The sequence below is a fragment of the Arvicola amphibius genome, chromosome 8 (assembly GCF_903992535.2).
Source record: "Arvicola amphibius chromosome 8, mArvAmp1.2, whole genome shotgun sequence".
NCBI lineage: Eukaryota > Metazoa > Chordata > Mammalia > Rodentia > Cricetidae > Arvicola > Arvicola amphibius.
In genome coordinates this window covers 105,734,166-105,757,481 of record NC_052054.1, presented here as the reverse complement: position 1 = coordinate 105,757,481, position 23,316 = coordinate 105,734,166, and the positions used below count along the sequence as shown (strand labels likewise).

Below are 23,316 nucleotides of genomic sequence, written 5' to 3'. Positions count from 1 at the left end.
TGGTACACGCCTCATAATCCAGCGCTGAGGAGCAGAAGCAGATGAGTTCTGTGAGTTCAAGACCAGTCTGGTCTACAGAGCTAGTGCTGTTGCACAGAAAACAGAAGAGAGAGAGAGAGGAGGAGAGGAGAAGAGGGAGACGGATGGAGATGGGGGAGGGGAGAGAGAGAGAGAGAGAGAGGAGGGAGGGAGGAGAGGAGGGAGGGAGGGAGGGAGAGGGAGAGAGGAGGAGGGAGGGAGGGAGGGAGGGAGAGGAGAGGGAGGGGAGGAGAGAGAGGGAGGAGAGAGAGAGGGGAGAGAGAAACTTGCCTATGTGTAGGGTAAAAACGCCAGTGAAAACACACCCTAGCCTAGAAACTAGAGCCAAAGGCTAAAAAGAGCCAAAGGAAAAACAACAACAAAAATCACCACAACACACACTTTGGTCCTCAAACCAGAGCCAAAGAAACACACTCTGCCCCTGGCCATCTCAGCAAAAAAACCAACCAATCCCTGAACAGGAAATACGGACAAGCTCAGAGTTTGAAATTCAACCAATTCCCACCTGAAAATCTTCACCGTGGAAAAACTCTGCCGCTAAGAAGCCCCGTGTAAGCCCTGTAGCTGTCCAGCTGAGAGAGCCTTTTCCCACCCTGGCAGAGGCAGCCACCCTCCTGGATTCTCCCAATAAACCTTAAATGAGGTTCGGGGAGATCTTTATTTTGCTGGAGCGGAGTGGAGCAGAAAAGTAACAACTTTTTGCTGGAGTCTGAGCTGAGCAGATCAGAACTGTTAAGACACTTGCTGAGGAAACCTTCCCCTAGAGGAGCAGAGTGGTTACCCTGGAGAAACCTTTCCCTGGAGCAGGGCTGTAAACTGCTATGCTTATGTTGACTTTGAGGTATTCCCTGGCTCCTGACTGCCAGGATCCCTTTCCATCCGAGCTGTAATGCTTGCCTATGAATGTGCAATATCATTAATTAGAATGTTTTTGTTGTTGTTCACTGTGTAGCCCTCAAACTCATTAAAAAAAAATCTAGGGCTGGAGAGATGGCTCAGCGGTTAAAAGCACTGACTGCTCTTCCAGAGGTCCTGAGTGAGTTCAATTCCACATGGTGGCTCACAGCCATTTGTAATGAGATCTGGTGCCCTCATATGGCCAGTGAGCAGACAGACAGAACACTGTATACATAATATATAACTAAATCTTTAAAAAGAATAAACCTACCTGCCTCTGCCTCCCAGGTTCTGGAAGGAAAGGTAAGTGCCACCAAGCCAGGCAAAATTTTCTTATTTATGTATCTCATGTTTGTCTGCTTATCGGAATATACACTATGTTGTATGGGGAGGTATCCATGGAGGCCAGAAGTGGGTATCAGAGCTCATGGAACTGGAATTAATAGGCAGTTGTAAGCCAACAAGTAGATCCTGGGAACTGAGCCTGGGTCCTCTAGGACCCTGTGCTCTTAACCACTGAAGCATCTCCACAGCTCAAGTACTGATTTTTGAGCCACAAATTTTAGCAAATAAATTTGTAAATATGAAGACTGTGGATAATGTGGACTGAGTTTATGCTTGGTCTTTAGATCTAGAATGTTCCCCCAAAGGCTCACACGTTGAAGGCTTGAATCCCCAGTCCCTGGTGTTACAAGGGGCCATGGTGGAACCCTTAAGAGGAAGAGTCTTGCTGGGCAGTGGTGGCACACGCCTTTAATCCCAGCACTGAGAAGGCAGAGGCAAATGGATCTATGATTTCAAGGCCAGCCTGGTCTACAGAACAAGTTCCAAGACAGCTAGGTCTACACCGAGAAACTCTTAAAAATGAAAACGGAGAGAGGAGGAGCCTGTTGGAGAAAAGTGGTGAGGGCGTGTCTTCCCTTGAAGGCTGTTACAGGGTAAGAAGACCCTAACCTTTCTCTGTCTCACTGAATCTCACGTGTGGTGTAGGGTGCTGGCCATCAGACCTAGGGCCTTGGGCAAGCACTTTACCAGTGAATATATTCGCAGCTCCTAGACTGTATATATTGTGTTTATTGCAAATTATTGGCTTGTGTGACTGTGGAGGCTGAGGACTCCCAAATTCTACATGGTGGAGCGTGACATTCTGCAGGAAGCTGAAGTCACATAGCAGAAATATGTATATTGTTCTCACGTGCCACTCTCCTTCTGGCCAAAAAAAAAAAAAAATTACTCAATAAAAGTGACAAGCCACAGGAGATGGCCCAGCATATTAACTGTTCAAATAACTGTATATTTGAAACATACACAATATTTAAAAAAAAACACAAATATCTACGCAGAAGGATGCTGCCAGGGGCAGTTCACCAGAGATTCATGCACCGCAATTCCACTATTTGTCTCAGAAATGCACAGAACAACCCGTGTGGCCTAAATAATGAGGTGAGGTCATGGAGAGCAGTGACCTCAACAGTACAAATAGCAAATCTCCTTGCTGGAAATAGCCAGCATAGGACCCATGGGAATCAGACTCAGGCACAGACCCCTTTGTAGTTCAGAAATGTACCATGTGCCTGTTTGCCTCTGTTCATAATGCCACCTTCCTCTTGATATCCAAGGTTTCTTGAAGGGGCCTGAGGGTGACAGGAGCTCAGTAGAGTCAGGGAATAATGCCATGTTAGAGAAAGGTCCAGGGAGTTGGGAGTAGTGGGTACTCTGGGGATGGAACAGACAGAATTCCCATCCCAGACCTAAGGACAGGGAGAGTTCAGCTGCTGAGGTCAGTGACTGAAAAGAGGCAGAAAGCTGGGGTCTAGGGAGCACCGGTTCAGCACAGGCAGAGGCAGAAACCAGGGCTCAGGCTCCAGGTAGGCACAGCACCGGTCTGCTTTAAAGGCAACCAAGACCCTGCCTTGCAGCCCTAGTAATTGTAACTATTCCTGGAAATGTGACCTACAATAGTTCTCAACCCGTAGGTCACAAACTGACAAACCTTTATCTCCAAAAGTATTTACATTACAATTAATAACATTAGCAAAACTAGTTATGACATAGCAATGAGAATAATGTTATGGTTGGGAGTCACCACGTGAGGAACCATGGTAAATGGTCGCAGTGTTAGGAAGGTTGAGAACCACTGGCCTAGATTATTTATCCACTGGCTTCTGAACCACATCTGCACTTGGTGCTCTTTCAAGTTGTGCCTTTCTGCCAGGCCACTAGACACTGCTTGCTCAGGTACTTGTCCACCTTTTCCCAGTTGCTGTTATAGTGTGTCCTTGCTCAGGAGCCAGGTTTGCATCCTGGCTCTTGCCCTGTTCTAGCATGGAGCCACCCTTACCCCCTCTTAACACTGGTATTGGGGATGACCCCAGGACCTCACTGGGTGAGCTATATTATTCTTAAACTTTAAAAACTTTTGAGCCAGAGTCCTCACGAAGTTGCTCAGGCTGGCATTCAACACAACTCTGTAGTTCTAATAAGCCTTTAACTTGTGATTCTCCTGCCTCAGCTGCTAAGAAGCTGAGCTAATAGGCCCTGCCTGCATGCACCAAACCCATTATTAGAGCTAGAATTTTTTTGTGTGGGCCTGTGTCCTTGTGTATATGGAGGGTACACATATGCATACAAAGGACATAGGTTGCATAAGTGCCTTCCTCAATCTGATTCTTTAAGATTTATATATTATGTATACAACATTCTGCCTGCATATATGCCCACACACCAGAAGAGGGTGCCAGATCTCATTACAGATGGTTGTGAGCCACCATATGGTTGCTGGGAATTGAACTCAGGGACCTCTGGAAGAGCAGCCAGTGCTCTTAACCCGCTGAGCCATCTCTCCAGCCCTCTACCTGATTCTTGACACAAGGTCTCTTCTAGCTGAACCTGGAGCTCACCAAGTCAAGACCAGCTTGACCAGCAAGGTCCAGGATTACAGGCATGGGCCATCACATCTGGCTGGAGATTTTGTGCTGGGGATCTGAACTCAGGTCTCCAAGCATGCATGGAAAGCTCTTTACTAGGCCATCCCCCCGGCACAGGACCAGAATTTATTCAGAACGTCTTCAGAAAGTCCTTGAAGCTTTTATGATCATTTAAAATAATCTCCTTTAGTCAGGTTCACAGCAGTCATGGACTGCTGCCTGGGTAGACTCAACATGTAAAAAAGCGTCCTTTAACAGTCCCTTGAAAAGAAATCGCAGATGCTTTCCTCCTAACACACTACAGTAGCCCTAACGGAAGAAGGAAGCTGGTGATTACACCTCCTATCTAGTTCTCTTAGCAGTCAGCCATAGCACAATAGGACACAAAGGCCCATGGTGTTTCCCCTTGCTAAAGAATGTAGCTACTAGAACGAAGCCAGCAAGAAGACGGAAAGATGAACTCTCAGAAATACATTTGAAGATACAACGATATTTAGCCATAGGCATGGTAGCACATGTCTGAAATCCAGGACTAGAGAGGCAGAGGCAGAAACAGGAACACATCTGTTGCAGGTTCAAGGCCACCCTGGTCTAGTTCCAGCCAGAAGCTACAAACTGTAAATTCATAAAAACATAAGCCTATCTGTGTTTTAAATTTCCATTTGTGTGCTGTGGGAACCCATATATATATTATGTCAGAGTAGTTTTGTGAGTTGGTTTCTTTTCTCCAGAGCTCCCTCGAATCGTATATCTTGAGCAGTAAGCTTTCCCCTGAACTTACTGTATTGTTTTTGAGAAGGGGTCTTCTCACTTTGTAGCCCCAAGCTTGCCTGCCACTCAGATCCTTCTGTCTCAGCCTCCCAGTGTTAAGATCACAGGCTTGCATATCATTCCTAGTTTGCAAGGGAGTGTTTGTAACAAGAAAAGCTCAGTCCAAAAAAATTAAGAGGCCTGCAGATTAGAGTTCAGTGGTAGAATGCTTAAAGGGTATTTGAGAAGCTTGGACTTGGAGGTCAGATACAGTGGAGGTACAAACCTCTAATTGCAGTGCCTGGGAGGCAGGGACAGAATAAAAAGGCAACCCTTGCCCACATCAAGATGCATTCTGGATCCCTTGGTTTGCTGTACCAGTGTTTACTTATTGGGTTTTTCAAGACAGGGTTCTCTGTAGCTTTAGAGCCTGTCCTGGAACTCAGTCTTGCAGACCAAATTGGCTAAGAGATGCACCTGTCTCTGCAGTGCTAGGATTAAGGCATGCGCCACCACCACCATGGCCAATGTTTTTAAATTTTAACTTAGGTTTTATTTTCCAGACAGGGTTTCTCTGTGTAGCCCTTGCTGTCATGGAACTCTCTGTAGACCAGGATTGGCCTCGAACTGAGATCTGCCTCCCAAACGTTGGGATTGAAAGAGTGCGGCACCACTACATGAGTTTCTTTCTGTATTTCAACAAGTCCTCAAGTGTCTCCTCAAACTGTCAGCAACAAATTATTTTTCCTGGAGAAGGAAAAAAACCCAGACCTAGAAAACCTATTAGGTTTGCTTTCCCATGGCTTCCCTTGTGGATATGTATTAAATACTTATAATTACTGTAATATGAATATGCTGGTACCATTTTTTATAGATGTTACCATTTATGGTATCCCTAAAATCTTGAAAGCTTTTTTTGATATGGAAGAAAATAGAGATGGCATATCTTTCCAGGTGATCAAACACTGGGTTATCAGTTTCTTTACAAGGAAATATGCCAACTCAAAACTTCACCTCTCAAGCTATCTCAAAGTTGAGTCACATATCCATCCCCCACTTACATCTGAACTATGATCCGCTAACGGGAGCTTCACATCTGTACGGAGTCACATTAAATTTAGCCCATCAAATCTGAAGAAAAAAACAAACTCGAATTGTTAGCTACCTGTCACTGTAATAACATTCAGTTGCAACTTAAGGGAAGAGACATTTAGCGCAAGGTTTTCAGAATCAGTTTATCACAGCCAGGAAGGTCAAAGAACTGCTCATGGCTGGAGCATAAGGCTGCTTGCCTCACATTAGGGCAGACCAGAGAGATGAAGCAAGGTACTACTAGCTGCTCTTCCAGAGGACCATAGGTTTCGATTCCCAGCACCCTGCTGTTTCAACAACCGAAAGGCAGGTATTGGAAGGGTCACAGCTTAGGTAAAAGGACTAAAAGCAAATGCCAACACAGAAATGCACCTAAGCTAGCAATACTAAAAACCTAAGCCCCAGTATAATCAAGTAACTCTGTAGTAGTAGAGTACAGTTTAGACATGCAAGAAACAATGGTCCGTAGCTGAAAAAAAGTGCTCAGTCACAATTCATGGTAAGAACACTGTTACTTCCAGACATCCTGGTTCAATTCCCAGCACCCACATGGCAGCTCACAACTGCAACTCAATGGATCTGACTCCCTCACTCAGACATATATGCAGGCCAAACACCAAGATAAATTTAAAAAAATTTACAAGGACTTCGATCACTGTAGGTGTTTCAAAACTTTCATAAAAAGATGAAGATATAAAATGCCAAATATGGAGGTTTTGTGAACTGGGAACAATTAAAAGCCTAGAAAAGAACAACACACCAGGGATTTAAGACATAGTTCAGCTATTAGGAGTCCAGGGAACCCAAGTTTGACTCCCAGCACCCATATGATGGCTCATCTGTGACTCCAATACTGGGGGAATCCACCCTCTTCTGGCCTCCAGGTGGCACTGTAATGCACATAGTGAAAACACCATACACATAAAAATCCATGTTTCTTTTTAATTAAAATAAGCTGGGTGTTGGCAATGCACACCTTTTAATCCCAGCAACTTGGGAGGCAAGAGTTCAGGGCAGATCTCAGAGTTTGAAAGCCAGCCTGGTCTACAAGAGCTAGTTTCAGGATAGGCTGCCAATGCTACCTACAGAGAAACCCTGTCTCAAAATTCTTAACCAGTAAACTAGAAAACCAGTCAATAGAAAGTATCCAAATTAATGTTAAAAAAGATGGGGGGGGGGGAGCTAATGACAGGTAACTTTGTCTATCATTTCTGGGGTGTTGGGATTAAGAAGCTGCTTGTTCATCACCACCTGACTCACCCTTTGAGAAGAAAATATATCATAGTTGGGCAAAGTGACACATGCTTTTAATCCCAGCACAGGGACAGGTAGATCTGAATTCGAGCCCAGCCTGGCCTACATAGTGAAGTGAGCTCCTCAATGTGTAGGGGCTACAGAGACCCGTCTCCAAAAAAAAAAAAAAAAAAAAAACAACAACCACCAAACCAAAATAAGATTTATCACATTCCTACTGCCTCCTAGAGAAACCCTGTCTTAAAAAACCAAGTTTCTGGGCTGAAGAGATGGCTCAGAGGTTAAGAGCCTGCTCTTCCAAAGGTCCTGAGTTCAATTCCCAGCAACCACATGGTGGGTCACAACCAACTGTAATGGGGTCCGGTGCCCTCTCCTGGCCTGCAGGCATATACACAGACAGAATATTGTATACATAATATTTAAAAAGAAAAACAAGTTTCCACTGGTAGCCACTAACTAGTGCACTGCATTTAAACATATATAGTGAGTATTCCATAGTATTACATTTCTTGCTCAACACTTATGAGCACTGGTTTTGGTTTCTAGGACTGCAAACAAGAGCAGGTTCCTGTCTTTTTTTATATTTATGTATACAGTTTTCTGTCTGTATGTCTGAAGGCCAGAAGAGGGCACCAGACCTCATTACAGATGGTTGTGAGCCACCATGTGGCTGCCGGGAATTGAACTCATGACCTTTGGAAGAGCAGGCAATGCTCTTAACCACTGAGACATCGCTCCAGCCCCAGGTTCCTATCTTTAAGAGAGCCTTTTTCTTATGCCATTTTGTCATTAGCTGGATGCAAAATGTTAAAATCCAGGTGTGGTGGTGGTTGTGGTACACACCTTTAATTCTAGCAGAGGCAGATGGGTGCCTCAAAGTTCCAGGACAGCCTGAGTCCAGATGCTAATCCTAGGGATGCAGAAATAGTTCAGCAAATAAGAGTGCTTGCTGTTCCTTCCATGAATAGACTCAGATTAAATTTCTAGCACACGGTGTCTAAAAACTTACCTGTGCGTTCCAGGTCAACCTGAGCCCTGAATCTCCTGGTCTCTATGGGTAGAAAGCATACAGGATACACACCAACAACAGATGCAGAAAAAAGCACCAACATACAAATGGGAGAAAAAAAAAAATCCTGATCCTAAGGATTTTGCTTTTTCTTTAACACCTGAGTCACCATCCTAGATCTTGCCTATCTTTTTGAGGTTCAGGAAAATAATCTGAGAACTAGTAGATTTGGCAATCTCTAGTCACTATCATTCTTAGATAGGAAACAAACTACACTACTAGACTACTGTGGTCAAAAGCAGATGAAAAATATAAGTTTGGAGTTTATCTGCTGATCTCCCTCAGTTTTCATGTACACTTATATTGCCACCTGCTGGAAAATGAGAAAAAGGAGTGACAACCACTTTCTAAAGAGCTTACTGCTCCTCTAAAATGGCTGCAAGGTTTTCCAATTTAGAATGGGGGAGGCATCCTATAGTAAGCCAGAGCAACTTTTGACAATTCTGCAAGGCAACTATCATGTATTCTTACTTCACAAGAAATTAGCACGTCAGCCCTGCTAGCATCAGAACACACACCACCACTGTTCGGCTTTCTTTCTGCTTTTCAGGTAAGGGTTAGTGTAGCCCTTGGCTGCCCGGGAACTTGTTCTGTACAGGATAGTCTCAAACTCAAGATCTGCCTGCTTCTGCTTCCTGTTCCTGTGACTACCACCAGTTTTACCATTTGTTTCCCTCCCCTGAAGTACCTCCGGTTCTAAGTTATTCATCTTTCTTTTTCCTAGGATGCCAGCAGAGTCAAGGGCTCCCCCTCCCCAGAGCAAAAGAACCCACCAAACTGATCCACATTATACAAACCCAGTGTGTATAGCATCCTAATTATTTTCTACACAGGGTAAATACTTTTAACTTTTTTTTTTTTTTTTTGGTTTTTTCGAGACAGGGTTTCTCTGTGGCTTTGGAGCCCGTCCTGGAACTAACTAGCTCTTGTAGACCAGGCTGGTCTCGAACTCACAGAGATCCGCCTGCCTCTGCCTCCCGAGTGCTGGGATTAAAGGCGTGCGCCACCACCGCCCGGCTACTTTTAACTTTTAAAACATCTGAGGGCCACACCACATTCCCAACCCAAAGGTTCTAAGATCAGCCCATACAGAGGGCCTTTGGGTTTGTTCAAGCCAAGTAGCTCTGCCTAATCTTTTTTAAAAGCCAATGGTGGGGGCAGGGTATTAAAAACAGATGATAGACCACTGAGATAAGTTATACATCCCATTTTAAACACACAGGCCAAGGGCCACTGTATTGGAGGGAGCACCTTTCCTTACACAAACTTCCAGTCAGGTTCTCTCTACAGGATCTATACAGTTGCCACTTATAACCTTGTGGTTTTCCAAGGGTTCTGTAAAGACTTGGGGTTTTGTTTTGTTTTTAACAAGTTTTAGCCCTGTCTAACCTGGAACTCAAAAACTGTGATTAAAATTACATACCACACAAGGTCTTGTATGGCTTTACTTTACTGCCATTTCAGCAATGATTCATGTGTTTCTCACCAACCAATTGTCCAGTACACCCACCATCTGAGGTGCAAATGCATCTTCAACAAACCTTCCAGTTCAGAAACTGCTGTGCCTCCTCCCTTCAAACTAATTTCCACTTTTTGTAGTTGGGATTCTTGAAAGCAGCAGAACACACCTCAAATTCCCACTAGTCAGAATCTGTCTGAATAGCAGAGTTGGTCTTGCTGAGCTCTTAAAACATCATTCCAAAAGGAACCTTTAGGAAGTACAAATCTGGCACCAGAGTTTAGGACTTTTAATTTGTCCTAAAGTCACTGAAGCAAAAAAAAAAAAAAAAAAAAAAAAAAAAAAAACCAAAAACAAAAACATGATAAACATTCTTTTACAACCCCCAACGCAAAAAAAGAAAAAAAAAAAGACTGTAGGAAAAAAACCTCTGGAAATGTCCTTAAAAGGCTCTGTCATTTTTAACAGGTAACAGTGTAAAACCCCAGAGTCCTTTCTTTAAAATGAATTGGGAAAAAGACTGGGATGGAAGGAATTATTCAAACTTCGTCTTCTTTCCTTGTGGCTTGAAGTCTCCTCCTCCTCCTCCTCTGCCACCTCGGAAGCCTCCTCGACCTATAGGAAGGCAAAGCATCATGAAGAATGCATAATACTTGGAACTGACCTTCCCACAAGGATGGTTAGGACACAAACTTAGGAACCAGAGGTCCAACTTACCTCCAAAGCCTCCTCGGCCTCTGCCGCCAAATCCGCCTCTTCCTCCTCTGCCACCGCCTCGGCCTCCGAAACCTCCTCTGCCTCCTCCTCTGCCACCAAAGCCACCTTCACCCTTAGGTTTGGCCCAGTCCAAAGTAACTTTGTTTCCATCAATTTCTCCATCTTCCATAGCTTCCTTGGCAGCTTTGGCATCTTCCTCACTATTGAAGTCTACAAAACCAAACCTAAAATAGAAAACCAGACATTTTAAAGTAAAGTAAGCACGTTCATGCACATCATCACTAAGTCATCCACACATAATAATTATACAAAAAGCACTTTTACTGGAGGTCAAGACACAAATATGATAAATTCTGATTGGTCTGAATTTATATCTCAGAATGTCTCACACAATAGCCAAATATACCTCTGTAAAAACAGAAGCTAAGAGCTAGTTCTGTGAATTCTCTCTTCTTCTCTTGCGAATCCATAATCTGCCACCGGTAGACAGAAAGGAGCTCAATGAGAAGACACTGAAGAGACAAACTGTCCATGAAAAATACAAAGAAAAGCAACATTATGTCCTACCCTTTAGAGGAACCTGTTTCCCGATCTGTGACGATTCTCGCACGAACAGAGCCCTCAAATGATTCTTTTAAGGTCTCCTCAGTGGTATCTTCAGAAAGACCTTTGACAAACAGAGTTTTGGATGGCTCTGGAAGAGAAAAATGATGTTTGTTTTACAGGGTTTCACTATGTAGTCTTGGCTGGTCTAGAACTCTGATCCATTCATTCTGCCTTGACTGCTAGGATTTAAAGTCACACACTACCACATTCAACTTTAGTAGATTCTTAATGACAGTGACTTTGTATGTAAAATGCATACAATACTTGTTTGTAATCAGAAAAAAAGCAATTAATTGCAAGTAAAGGTAAAGAGACTACACTGGATTTGACATATCAACCTCAAGAGAATCCAGAGGGCAATCAAATCCACAAGTTGCTGCTTTGAGCTGACATGACACAGGATCAGAACTTGACTATCTAGAGGAATTTTCTTGAGATTTCATCAATTATTTCTCAGGTAATCAGTCATCATATCCAGTTGTCATTTACTCAGCAGCAACTTAAAGCACCAGCCCCACATTAGCTCGAAAAATTGCCACCCAAACCCAGATATATCATGCCAAGGGGACTTACGACTTCTTGCATTAGCTGATCCCCTGGGTCCTTGTAACTCCAGCCTGATTGTTCTGCCCTCGATTTCCATTTTATTACAAGAGCTTAAAGCTTCTTTAGCATCTTCAAATGAAGCAAATTCTATAAATGCATACCTGAGGATCAAAGTCTACACTCAGAATAAAGCTTACAAACACATGGCACAGCACCAATACTATCAACGTTTACTGTCACTTTCATAGGTAAAAGGTCTTAGATTTTAGCTAACAGGATAGTGTTATAGATTTACCCTTATTAGCTATGTAAAGAATATGTCCAGCTCACATCTAGCAACATAAAAATAATTATTTTACCCTTTAGATTTGCCTTGTTGGTTCTGGGGCACTTTGATAAAAGTTGCTTTCTCAAATACCTCCTGAAGAGTTTCTTCTGTTGCACTGTAGGAAAGGTTACTTAAAACCAAAGTTTTTGATTCACCTGCAAGTACAAAGGTGTTGTTATTAACAAGGCATGTTAAATTAAGTCTGGGTAAATTAAAGCACTCAGACAAGTAGGCCACGGTGGGCTACATAACAAGCTTGTTTCAAACTACCCCACAAAGGAATGTTAAATGAAAACAATGATACTTCAGCCATAGGCCCTATATCAAATCATATAATCCTAAGAATCACCACCACACTTGACTCAAAAGACTGGGCATCCATCATACACAGTAATGCCTTCCTTGCTTACTCCTTACATTTTCAGTCTAACTAGATGACTGAAATGATGTTGTCCTAGAATATTATTTCTAAAATATAGTTTAAGTCATTTCAAATAAGACACAACAAGGAAAGCAGTAATTGCCTTCTCTGAAATTAATTTAAATTGTAATTTAAAATATCTCATTCATGAATACTAAGCATTATGAACAAAAAGTGAATTCTGGCTAATCATAAAGTACTTAAAATATAAAAACAAATGACTTCCATTCTTATTGTAGAATGAACCCCTTTTACTTACCACTCCAAGTGCTATTCTTTCCAGGTCTTTCTTGTCTTTGTTGTCCTTTCTCCCCAGTGTAGGAGAGTGAAACAGACCGCCCATCAATTTCTGTCCCCTGCTTCTCTTCAAGGTTTTTCTCTGCATCAGCCTCAGACTTAAATTCAATGTAAGCAATCCTACAATTTTGATAAACAGAATACCAATAATTCTAAGATCAAAAAAACCACCTTATGTGAAAAAGAGTCACATAGTACTATGTTTAACTGCCCAGAACCACATTCTTCTCATAAAATATGGAAGGTTAGTCTGACATTACCAGGAGCCTGAGGCAACAGATATTAATTTGGAAGTAAGGCTAGCATGTAACAGTGATCACAGCTTCTAAAGCAGTCAGCTGGTCTTGATGCCATACTCCTGACCTCAGCGCCTTAGGTGGTGGAGGCTAGTGAACCTGGGTGCAAATTAAGTCTCAGATCAACATGAACTGCATGCAGCCCTGTTTTGGAGAAGATGTAGGGCTGGAGAGATGGCTCAGTGGTTAAGAGCACTGGCTATTCTTCCAGAGGTTCTAAGTTTAATTTCCAGCAACCATATGTCTCACAACTATCTGTAATGAGATCTAGTGACCTTTTCTGGCATTTGGGCAGAACACTACATAATCAAAATTTTTTTTTCCCCAAGACAGGGTTTCTCTGCAGCTTTTTTAAAGCCTGTCCTGGACCTAGCTCTTGTAGAGCAGGCTGGCCTCGAACTCAGAGATCCGCCTGCCTCTGCCTCCCGAGTGCTGGGATTAAAGGCGTGTGCCACCACCGCCCGGCCATAATCAAATTTTTAAAAAGGGGAGGGATACTAAACTACCAACTCAAACACCTATTGGTGAACTGATGGAGGACTCTCATTGGTTAATAAACTGCCTTGGCTTTTTGATAGGGCAGGATTTACGAAGGTGGAGTAGATAGAACAGAATGCTAGGAAAGTTAGGCAGATGCAATGAAGCTCCGACCCAAGATGGACGTAGGCTAGAATCTTCCCGGTAAGCCTCCCCTCGTTACACACATTACTTAATATGGGTTAATCAAAATGTTGAGAGTTAGCCAGTAAGAGGCTGAAGCTAATGAGCCAAGCAGTGTCTAAAGGAATACAATTTGTGTTGTTATTTTGGGTATAAGCTAGCCAGGCGGCCGGGAGCTGGGCGGCAGGAACACAGCCCGCCGCTCCCTTCACTACAGTGAATAAGTTTATCGTTTAGATACAAACATACCCTTTACACCTCCCATCCTGGGTAACCATTCTGATCTCCACAGCATCTTCAAATGCTTCTTTTAAATCATCCTCAGTGATGTTGAATGAAAGATTTTTTGCTACAAGTGTTCTTGCAGCTCGAACTAGAATTAAAAAAAAATCCAAGCACATCATTTACAAGTCACTAGAGAATAAAACAAATAGCTCCTATAAAGGACAAGGCTCTATACTAAGAATAAAGAAGTAAGGGATGGAGAGATGGTTAAGAGTACTTTGCACAAAGAGGAGCCATGTTGATCCTTACCACTCATACACTAGGCACACGTGTCCACGCATACAAACTTGCAGACGGGGGGGGGGGGAAGGGGGGGAGACCATCTCACCCAAACCATTTAACATGTACAAATACAGAAAAAAAGCAAAGGCACAAATTTAGGAGTCTGATATAATTTAAGAAAGAACATTTACTAATCTCATTGCTAATGAAAAACCAAATTTCATGACTGAAAGGTCTGAAAATACAAATCTAAATACTTTTTGAACAATCACATTATATAATTTCCTGGTGGTTATGTATAGTTTAAGGTTCCATCCCTAAGATATCTCATCACAAATATGGATTACGACAATCAATGACATGTGTCTTTATGCAGTAAATTCATGACCTGTATAAACTACAAAATGAGTTCATAGCCACCTTCTCAAATGTTTGAAAGGGGAGTGAGGATATGTAGCACAGGGTTAAAGGGTGCAGAGGGCCTAAGTTCAGCTTCCAGAACTGTTAACTAAAGAGAAAACACTTGAAAATCCCAATTCTAAACTATGAAATCCTTTGATCTAAGATAGTTCACTTATTCTTATTAAGCATGATGCAAGCTGAGATGACAGCAAGAAGCACATATGTTCAGAGGACAACTCCCTTTTGAATTCATAAATTTTAGCAGTCGAAGGCAGCCACACACCCAAAGAACTGGTCTTGTCAGCCTTCTCACCATGAACCTCACCCATGTCAATCTTACAGGTTTAAGGGAGAACGGGCAAAGCCTACCTACCAGACCCTTTTCTTTTACATACCTTTCTTACTATCTCTTCCTTTTGGTTTTTCTAGTTTAATTTCATTGCCAAACACTTTTAAACCAGTGAGTTCCAAGGCCTTTTCTTGGTCTTCAGCAGACTCAAAGTCCACATAGCCAAATTTCCTTGAAGATGAAAAGGACAAAATTACTGGCATGAGAGTGATCTAGATCGTCTTCATCTCCCACAGAATCAAGTCTATGTACCAAGATGACAGCAGACCCAGATTTCATTTACTGCACTGTTAACTGATAGTACTAGCTGGAAAAGGAATCTGCTCTAAAAGCATTCAGTATGACTATAAAGGTCCAAAATGCCAATTTTTAAACTTGCTATTACCTGACATAACAAGAAGTCAAATACTGAAACTTTAAATCTGTGGGTTCTGATTTGATGACTTAGTTCTTTAATGGCTAATCTTCATTAAAGTAATTATACATCTTCATGTTTAACGCTATCTGCTAATCCATACATACCTATTTGTACCAGTTCTGACATCCACAACAGCAAGATCATTTTTAGCAAAAAGTTCACTGATGGCATCTTTTAATTCTGCAACAGACTTGTTTGGATTAAGGTTTCCAATGAAGAGATTGTAAGGTGTTGTTGATTCCGAGCCTACACAGAAAAAACTTATAGTTCACTTATAAGATCACTACACATAAACTTCAGCATAAAATTTCTATGAAGCACATCAGCATATTGAATCTCAACACCAGGTTTCAGTATTAAGTCCCTTTGTCATCATCACTTGTGCTATTGCTACTTTTCTCTCCTCACACTCCCCAAGTTTGCAGGTTACCTTCCACCACTTTCTGTTTCTTGGCTTCGGGGACTTCCTTCTGCTTGGTCATTTCCTTCTTCCTTTTTCCAGGTGCTACTTTAACAGGCTCTGGATAAGATTTTTAGTGTCAATCATGAGTAAGCAGACAGCTAAAGCACTTCCATTAAACATTAATGAGGTCAGTCCACTACAGAACTTAATTTGATTACCTTCCTCCTCTTCTTCATCTTCATCCTCATCTTCTTCATCTTCATCCTCCTCTTCATCATCGTCATCATCCTCATCATCTTCATCATCCTCATCATCCTCTTCTTCAGCCACAGCCTTGGTTTTCACAGGAACAACTTTTGCAGGAGTTTTCTTTCCTTTAGCAGGTGTGATCTCCATAGCTTCTTCCTCAGAGTCTAAAAGAAAGATGGCTCAGCAAAGACAGGCATTTGCTGCCAATCTTGGTAACATGAATCCCTCACACCTTAAGAGTCATAAAAAGGAAATGAAATCCTGACAACATACTTAGTTATGTTACAGAAAGAACTATGAGCAAAAAATGTGACTTTCTAATCTAACCATAAAGTGATCAGGGAAAGTACACACTATATTGCTAGCAAAACCTCCTAGGTCTTCCTAACTATCCTGCAACCTGAAATCTACTTACCATCTTCATCATCATCATCATCATCATCATCTTCATCATCTTCCTCATCTTCATCCTCTGAGGCAGGAGCAGCAGCAGCTACCTTTGTTGGCTTCACTCCTTTCACTACTGGTGGCTCAAATTCATCCTCTTCCTCATCATCTTCATCCTCATCACTGTCGTCTTCTTCATCGTCGTCGTCATCTTCATCTTCATCACTTTCTTCCTTCTTGGCATTCTTACCATTCTTAGCGCCCTTGGCTGGTGTGACAGCTCCCTTTTTACCAGAGGCTGCTACCAATGCTTTTCCTTGTGCGGTTCCCTTCTTACCAGGTGTCGCAACTGCTTTGACTGGTGTAACTGCCTTCTTGGCTGGTGTGGCTGCTGCCTTTTTACCTGGGGTAACAGCAGCTTTCTTAGCTGGTGTGGGAACTGCAACCTTTTTTGTTTGTGAAACAACTACCTTCTTTGCTGGAGTTGTAGCTTTCTTGCCTTTTTTCTGAGGGATGACAACCTTAAATGCAAACAAATCATTAGCATTTTCCTATATCCAATGCTATGTTAATATATTGCCACTAACTTTGAGTTCAAGAACCCTGGCATTCGTGTTAAGTCCTGGAGTCGATATGATATGATACTACAGATATGGCACAGCAGTTAAGAATACTTGTTACTCTAGTAGAGGACTCAAGGTCAGTTCTCAGCATGCACCCACAAGATGGCTCTAAATCCAATTCCATGGGACCCAAGAGCATTCTTCTATGCCGAGGGCACTAGGCATGCTTAGTACAATTACACACACCCACACACTAAACTAACAGAAAAATAAATCTTAATCCCTGGAGTCAGAGTACATGGCTTTCTATATGCTCATAGTTGCAGATGTTTACCAGACAAACACCCAAGTTGAAGAAACCCTCACAAACAAGACTGGCTTTTAATTCCACTCCTCAGTTTAACTACTAGAGTTACAAAGAAATACTTTACTTTCATTTAAAAAAATAAAGTTCCACCCAAATCACACTGTTAACTACTAGTATACCTAGAAAACAAGAAATCTGAGCATGATCATTATATAGCCCCAACTTAACTGAAATTCAAGAACATCCTCCCTACTTCTGCCTCCTGAATGATGGGACTAATTAAATTACCATGTCTTTAAATGAACCAACAGTAAGTGCTAAAGAGTACCAGATCTATCAACCTGGTAGCACTCCATCTATAGCAGATGTATTTTAAACACTCATTGGCTTACACAATAGGCTGAAACTTAGTGATTGGGGACAGAACTTATAAACATTCATGATTGAATACTGGTAATGATAAATCTTGCTTGAAGAATTAAAAGATTACACCCACATCTGAAGTGTTCAGTGTTCAGTTTAGTTCCTTCAAATACAGAAAAAATAAACTCATACATATAGGAATAAGACAAATATGATTTTCTTAATAAATTTTGTCATAAGCTGCGTGCAGTACCTAACGACTTTATTCAGTAGACTCTGAGGTCAGCCTGGTCTACATACTGAGTTCTAGAACTGTCAGGGTCATGGGGCGACCCTGATTCAAAACAAAAATGGGAATTGTGTCATAATGTCCTTCCAAAATGCATGAAGCCATGTGATCATAGTCTGATAAGTTCTGTCTTCCAAAAAAGGAGGGAAAATAACCTGTTAGGAAATCTATTTATTACAGCACATGAAGCCTGACTAGTGAAATGGACATCCTCCCATATAGTCTATATTTAAAAATACTCAAATGATTATCAATGGCAATAAAGTACTTGTCACTCAACCACTAGCAACATATTACAATACTGTATTTCTGATAAACATTCAATCCCTTCGGTTTCATTTTGCTGCATCGTAAGCTTATCCACCTGCCTCTGGCTCCAAGTGTGCTCGAATTAAGGCGCCAGCACAGCCCATCGTATCTTAAGCATTTAATATGACTTTTCAATTAGCTGTATTACCTCCTCTTCTCCACTGCTGTCATCTTCTTCATCTTCTGACATTTCTTCATCCTCACTATCTTCTTCCACTTCCTTTGGGGGAGGAGCCATTTTCTTGGACTCACCGTGGGTTTTGCCGGCCTACACAAGTGCACACAAAATCATGCCTCTGCCCCATTTGGGGCTTTGCCATTATCTTCTTTAATGCCCACTGTCTCTACTGCTAAAATCCACAAGCAGAAAAGACATCCTTTTAACAAAGTCTCACAATATTATAGCATATTTTGCTCAGAACCACCTATAATTTCCTTCCTTTTCAGATAACTGAAAACTACCATTAATTATCAACGCATTTTAAAAGTCTACTTACTAGTCCTTGCCATTTATGTTCTAGCACCTTCGCCTGAATTCGACTTAGGGTTAGCCCTCTCAATTAATTGCTTGGGCAGGGGCTATCTTCCAAGTCCCTTTCTAGAAGAAGCACCTAAGAGATCTACTTCCGACTTTCTCGTGCTGGAGGCGGGCCACGTGGGGGGACCAAGCAGGCCACCACGCGCTCCCTCTGGAGTCCACCACGTGCTGGTCGGCTCGTCACGGACAGATCGGGGATGGCTACGTTTTCCACCTAGGTCAATACCCCCGACCCCCCTTTACCAGTGTACCGGCACACCCCGACCCCGAGACGCGCGACACACGCGGAGCGCCAAAACCCACGTGGCGGGCCGCGCACCGGAGCACGTGCGCCAGGAGGCGGGGTCCAGCGAGTGCCGGTCGCACGAGTCCGGTCCCATCACTAAGCGGCGGCCCTGGCGCCTTCTCCACGCTCGGCGCCTCCGATTTCAGTTCCCCCCTCCCCCGCCGTGACATACACTCGCGGCGACCCCGGCGCACTCCACAGCCACCTCCCGGAACCCGCCTCAGCCCTTCTCACCATCAAGTCAAAAGGCCAAACTCCGCGAGACCTCCCGCTAGTCGCGCGAGATTTCCCCCCCCAGCATGGCGCCCTCGAACGCGCCCGGGATTGCGCTCAGGCCCTCCTCCCCGCCGCGGCGCGCGCGCGCGCGCCCCTTAGGCAGCAGGCCTAGCGGCCCGAATCCGCGCGCGCAGGGCCTCTCACCTTTGCGAGCTTCACCATGGTGGCGGATGACGGCGGCGGCGCGTGCGGCGAAGTGGGCACCTCAGAAGAGCCCGGGAGAATCGACGCGAACTCGACGGCAGCGGCGGGCACTGAAGACACGGGAGCACGTACGACTGACTGCCAGCTACAGCTAGCGTCTGAGGCAAAAGACTGAGCCTGCCCAGTAATCGCCTCTGGAAAGGCGACGACGGTGTCCTCGTGACCCCGCCTCCGCCAACCAGAGCCCGCGCCCGTTCCCCGAGCCAACCGCGAGCCTTTAAGCCAGGCCGGAGCGGGGCGGGACTACGGCGTCGGTGGGCGGGGCTTTGGCGGGCGGGGCCTGACGGCAGCGCCCTGGGGGCGGGACTTATTTTGCGCTAGGCGGACGTTGACTGGTTGGCGTGCGGGTCCGTTTAGCGGCCCGCTCTCGCCGCGCCTGCGCCGTGGAGCGCGCGAGTTTGGCGCTGCTTGCGTGAGGGATGTGGGGGTGGCGACATGGCTGGGATGCTCTCTTGTGCTCGTACCCTACGTGCACCCCTAGGCTCGCGTGGCCGGGGGGGGGGGTTCCGCGGGGATTTCCCCCGTACTGCGGAAGCCAGCAACCCACGGTGGACGTCGCTGCGGCCTAAAGGGTTCGCCGTGCGTCCCTGCCGAGGAGCCGGAGAGTGCCGGAAGTCCAGGGCCTAGAGCCCACTTGGGCCAGCTCACAGCCCTCGGCCTACCTTCAGTGGAGCCGAGCACATCCCCTTGGCTATAGTGGTGTGCCTAGGGCCACCGTCCTCCTGAGCTCCTAATAAAGGCAGTGTATGTATGTGTGTGCACGCACGCGCGCGTGTGTGTGTGTGTGTGTGTGTGCGCAGTGCACAAACAGCTCACTTAATGCCTAACCTCGCGCGGTAGGTAGGTTTACCTCCTATCGGAACAGGCTCGGAGAGGTGACTTCCTGGTGTGTGGTGGCCGGCCTGTGACCACTCACAGGTTCCCCCATGGCGGGGAGGACAGAGTTAGTTCTCTTGGGTTGCTTAAGTGGATTGCTCCGTGTGTGGGACCTTAGTTCCAAGCGTGGCATACTGGAGTGTTTCTATTCTAGGGTATTTTCTGGACATCTAAAACCTACTCAGGGTTCCATCATCTGACAAGCTTGGTTGAAAATCACCTGTGGAGATTTTGCCCGGCGTGTTGAAGCAGGCTCTCACTGTTTGCCCTTGCTGTCCTGGAGCTCACTGTGTAGACAGGCTAACCTCGACCTGCCTCACGTGTGCTGGGGTTAAATAAATGGCCATCATGCCTCGGAAAATTTTAATGCAAGCGGAATGTGGTTGGGTCTTAAGCTTTCTTTCTGAGCACAGGCCTTTGGAGATAAGTAGGAATAGTTATTAGGTGACTAAAGCCTTCCCAGTTCAACTCCACACTAGTGCTCTACCGTCAGGGCATGGGGTGGACACCAGCGCTGTGGTGTGGGGGCTTTGTCTTTAAAGAGAGACCGGTGACAAGGGTCACTAAGCATTGCAGCTCGGATGAAAAGGGATGCTGACGAGATTGGGAGCCAAGGAGTACCGCAAAGACACTTATAAGCGTTTCCTGCTCCAGGGAAAGGTTTTGCTGTGATCCAGCTAGATGAAACAAGGTCTCACCCAAACCTCGTTCAAGAGATTGATTGGGAGGGAAGAATCCAGGAGGGTGGCTGCCTCTGCTATGGTAGGAAAAGACTCTCAGCTGGACAGGTACAGGGCTTCTTAGGGGCGGTATTTTTTTCAGGGTGGAAAATGGTCGGATTTCAGTCCCTGAGCTTGGCTGGATTTTGTGCTCAGGAACTGGTTGGTTTTCATGCTGAGTTCGTGAGGGCCAGAGTGTGTTTCTTTGACTCTGGCTTCAGGGCCAAGGTAGGTTTCTTTCACTGGCCCTTTAATCTTGAGCTCTGTGGTACGGGAGCCAAGAGACTCCTGGGTAGAGGGACGGGAAGAATGGTGTGAGCCAAGATCCTGGGTCTTTCCAAGCGGAGCAGGCTAAAGCCACTTGGGAGGAGACAGACACGCTCTGAGTGTGAAATGGTAGGAAGATCCCAGCAACACTGGCATGGCACCTCTTTTTTGATCCCGTCTGTCTGAATGGGGTCTTCCTCAGCCCTCTAGTGTAAAGTGCCACTAGGAGACTCACTAAGTTACACGCAGGTATTATCACTTATTAGTATTTTTCTTGGCCGTTTATTGTTAATTTGCCTCTTCCCCATACAGAACACAACTCTTGTCTGCTATATTCCTGGTGCCTAAAGCATTGCCTGGTACATCATAGTGTTGGAAATTACTTGCAAACTGTAGTTATAGATATAGCTTAGTGGTAGGCGCACACATGGCCCTAACACCACAGAAGGAAATGTGAACTTAGGAACACATTATTTTTGGAGGGGGGCTCAGGACAGGTTTTCTCTGTACATTTGGAGCCTGTTCTGGAACTTACCATGTAGGCCAGGTTGGCCTCGAACTCACAGAGATCCGTCTATCTCTGCCTCCTGAGTGCTGGGATTAAAGGTGTGCACCATCCACGTCAAGAACACAAGTATTTAAGGGAGGCAGCAGCGGCAGGGACAGTTAGTACAGTTTGGTGTCAAGCGGTGTTATGTGGAATCAATCTGGGTCAACAACACCTCAAACGTGATGCTTGCCAGGTACCAGGTTCTATTCCAGCTCTTTGGAAATTTTAAATTCAGAAATTTATCCAAAATTGGCTAAAAACATCACTGCTCACAGACATGAGGACAGAGTTAATTTGTCCAGTCGCAGACCTAGTAAGGAGGCAGGACTGGGGGCGGGGCCTAGGCCTGTATGCTTTGAGGCAGGGTCTCGGTTAGCCCAGGCTGTCCTTGAACTTCTGATCCTCTTGCACCTCCTTCCCAAGGGCTGGTGTTACAAGTGTGTGCTGCCTCTGGTGGTTTTATGTGCCTCTGGGGATTGATCCTGGATTTTTGTTTGTTTGTTTTGTTTTGGGGTTTTTTTGTTTGTATGTTATTTTGAGACTGGGTTTCCCTGTAGCTTTTGGAGCCTGTCTTGGAACCAGCTCTTGTAGACCAGGCTGGCCTCGAACTTACAGAAATCTGCCTGCCTCTGCCTCCCCGAGTGCTGGGCTTAAAGGCATGTGTGCCACCATCATCCAGCTGATCTTGGTTTTGTGTGTGCCAGGCAGGTGCCTAACAACTGAGCTACCTCCCCAGCCCATCTCTACCTGATATTTTGAGCAGGGTTTCTGTAACTGAATCTCGCCTTTTATAGTCAGGCTGGGTAGTAGAGGCCAGGGATCTCCCAGTGTCTGCTCCCTCCACCCACAACCATGGTGCTAGGATCACAGGAATGTGCCAGCCCATGCTTCTGACGGGGATGTTGGGGATCTGAACTTGAGCCCTCATGTTTCTGCAGCAAGCACTTTATCCACTTACTATTCCAAGGTGAGAGGACTGAAGTCAAGACCAAAAGGCAGAAGAATAATTCTAGGTCAGTTTCCCCACCTTAAAGGCCCTGCCTTTTGTTTACTGTGCTTATCTCGCTTAGTTCCAGTATCTATCTGATACTGCGTCTCAGCATCTTCTTTTTCTTTTTGAGATGGCCTTGTTAGGTAGCCCAGGTTAGCCTGGAAATTGTGTTTCTGGCCTTGTTAGGTAGGCCAGGTTGGCCTGGAAATTGGGTTTCTGTCTCTGCCTTCTGAGCTTTACGGGTGTGTTTCTCCACATCTGGATTTCAGCTAATGCTAATTGAAAAAAATCAGTTATTCCACATAAGGTACAAAAGAGCTAGGCACAGTCGCTGATGCCTATAATCACAGCATTTGAAAGGCTGAAGCAGGAGAATTACCATGAATTTGAGGTCTGAATTTATAACGTGAGTTACTGGGTTCCAGATCAAACTGAGCTACAAAAATAGACCCTATCTAAATGCATGAATAAATAAGATTCAAAACAACCAATTATGGTGGCATGTGTCTGTGATCCCAGTTCTTTTTGAGGATTGCCAGTTCAGAGCTAACCTGGGCTACACCAAAAAAAATGAAAGAATAAAAACCTACCCTGCCCCATCCTTCCAGTTTCTTGGACTAAATAGCAGGCATGGTAGTACCACCAGGGGTACTACAGAAAACACCAATTTCGTTTGTTTTTGTTTTGAGAACACATGAGCCCTGG

At 44.5% G+C, this 23,316-nt stretch overlaps 1 protein-coding gene and 3 non-coding genes across 4 annotated transcripts; all 4 read right to left on the bottom strand.

The window, feature by feature from the left end:
* Window positions 1-10,002: 10,002 nt before the first annotated feature.
* Ncl (nucleolin) lies at window positions 10,003-19,339 on the bottom strand. Its single transcript, XM_038340598.1, has 14 exons — window positions 19,149-19,339; window positions 18,053-18,172; window positions 16,102-16,594; window positions 15,656-15,850; window positions 15,465-15,554; window positions 15,139-15,280; window positions 14,663-14,787; window positions 13,608-13,731; window positions 12,365-12,522; window positions 11,716-11,839; window positions 11,384-11,517; window positions 10,772-10,898; window positions 10,205-10,428; window positions 10,003-10,102 (listed from the first exon to the last, which is right to left on the bottom strand). The coding sequence occupies exons 1-14, from the start codon at window positions 19,164-19,166 to the stop codon at window positions 10,023-10,025; spliced, it is 2,154 nt and encodes a 717-aa protein (XP_038196526.1). The 5' UTR covers window positions 19,167-19,339; the 3' UTR covers window positions 10,003-10,022.
* On the bottom strand, window positions 10,583-10,715 carry LOC119822057. The gene has a single exon (XR_005286664.1). It is a non-coding gene; the product is annotated as a small nucleolar RNA SNORA75 (small nucleolar RNA).
* LOC119822063 lies at window positions 11,208-11,287 on the bottom strand. Its single transcript, XR_005286670.1, has one exon. It is a non-coding gene; the product is annotated as a small nucleolar RNA SNORD20 (small nucleolar RNA).
* On the bottom strand, window positions 15,352-15,420 carry LOC119822061. Its single transcript, XR_005286668.1, has one exon. It is a non-coding gene; the product is annotated as a small nucleolar RNA SNORD82 (small nucleolar RNA).
* Window positions 19,340-23,316: the final 3,977 nt, after the last annotated feature.

Coding starts and splice junctions, on each gene's coding strand:
- Ncl (XM_038340598.1), bottom strand. Junction 15,281..15,464: donor GAAACAGAAAGTGGTGGAAG/GTAACCTGCAAA, acceptor TTTTCTGTGTAG/GCTCGGAATCAACAACACCT. Junction 11,840..12,364: donor AAAGAATAGCACTTGGAGTG/GTAAGTAAAAGG, acceptor TTGTACTTGCAG/GTGAATCAAAAACTTTGGTT.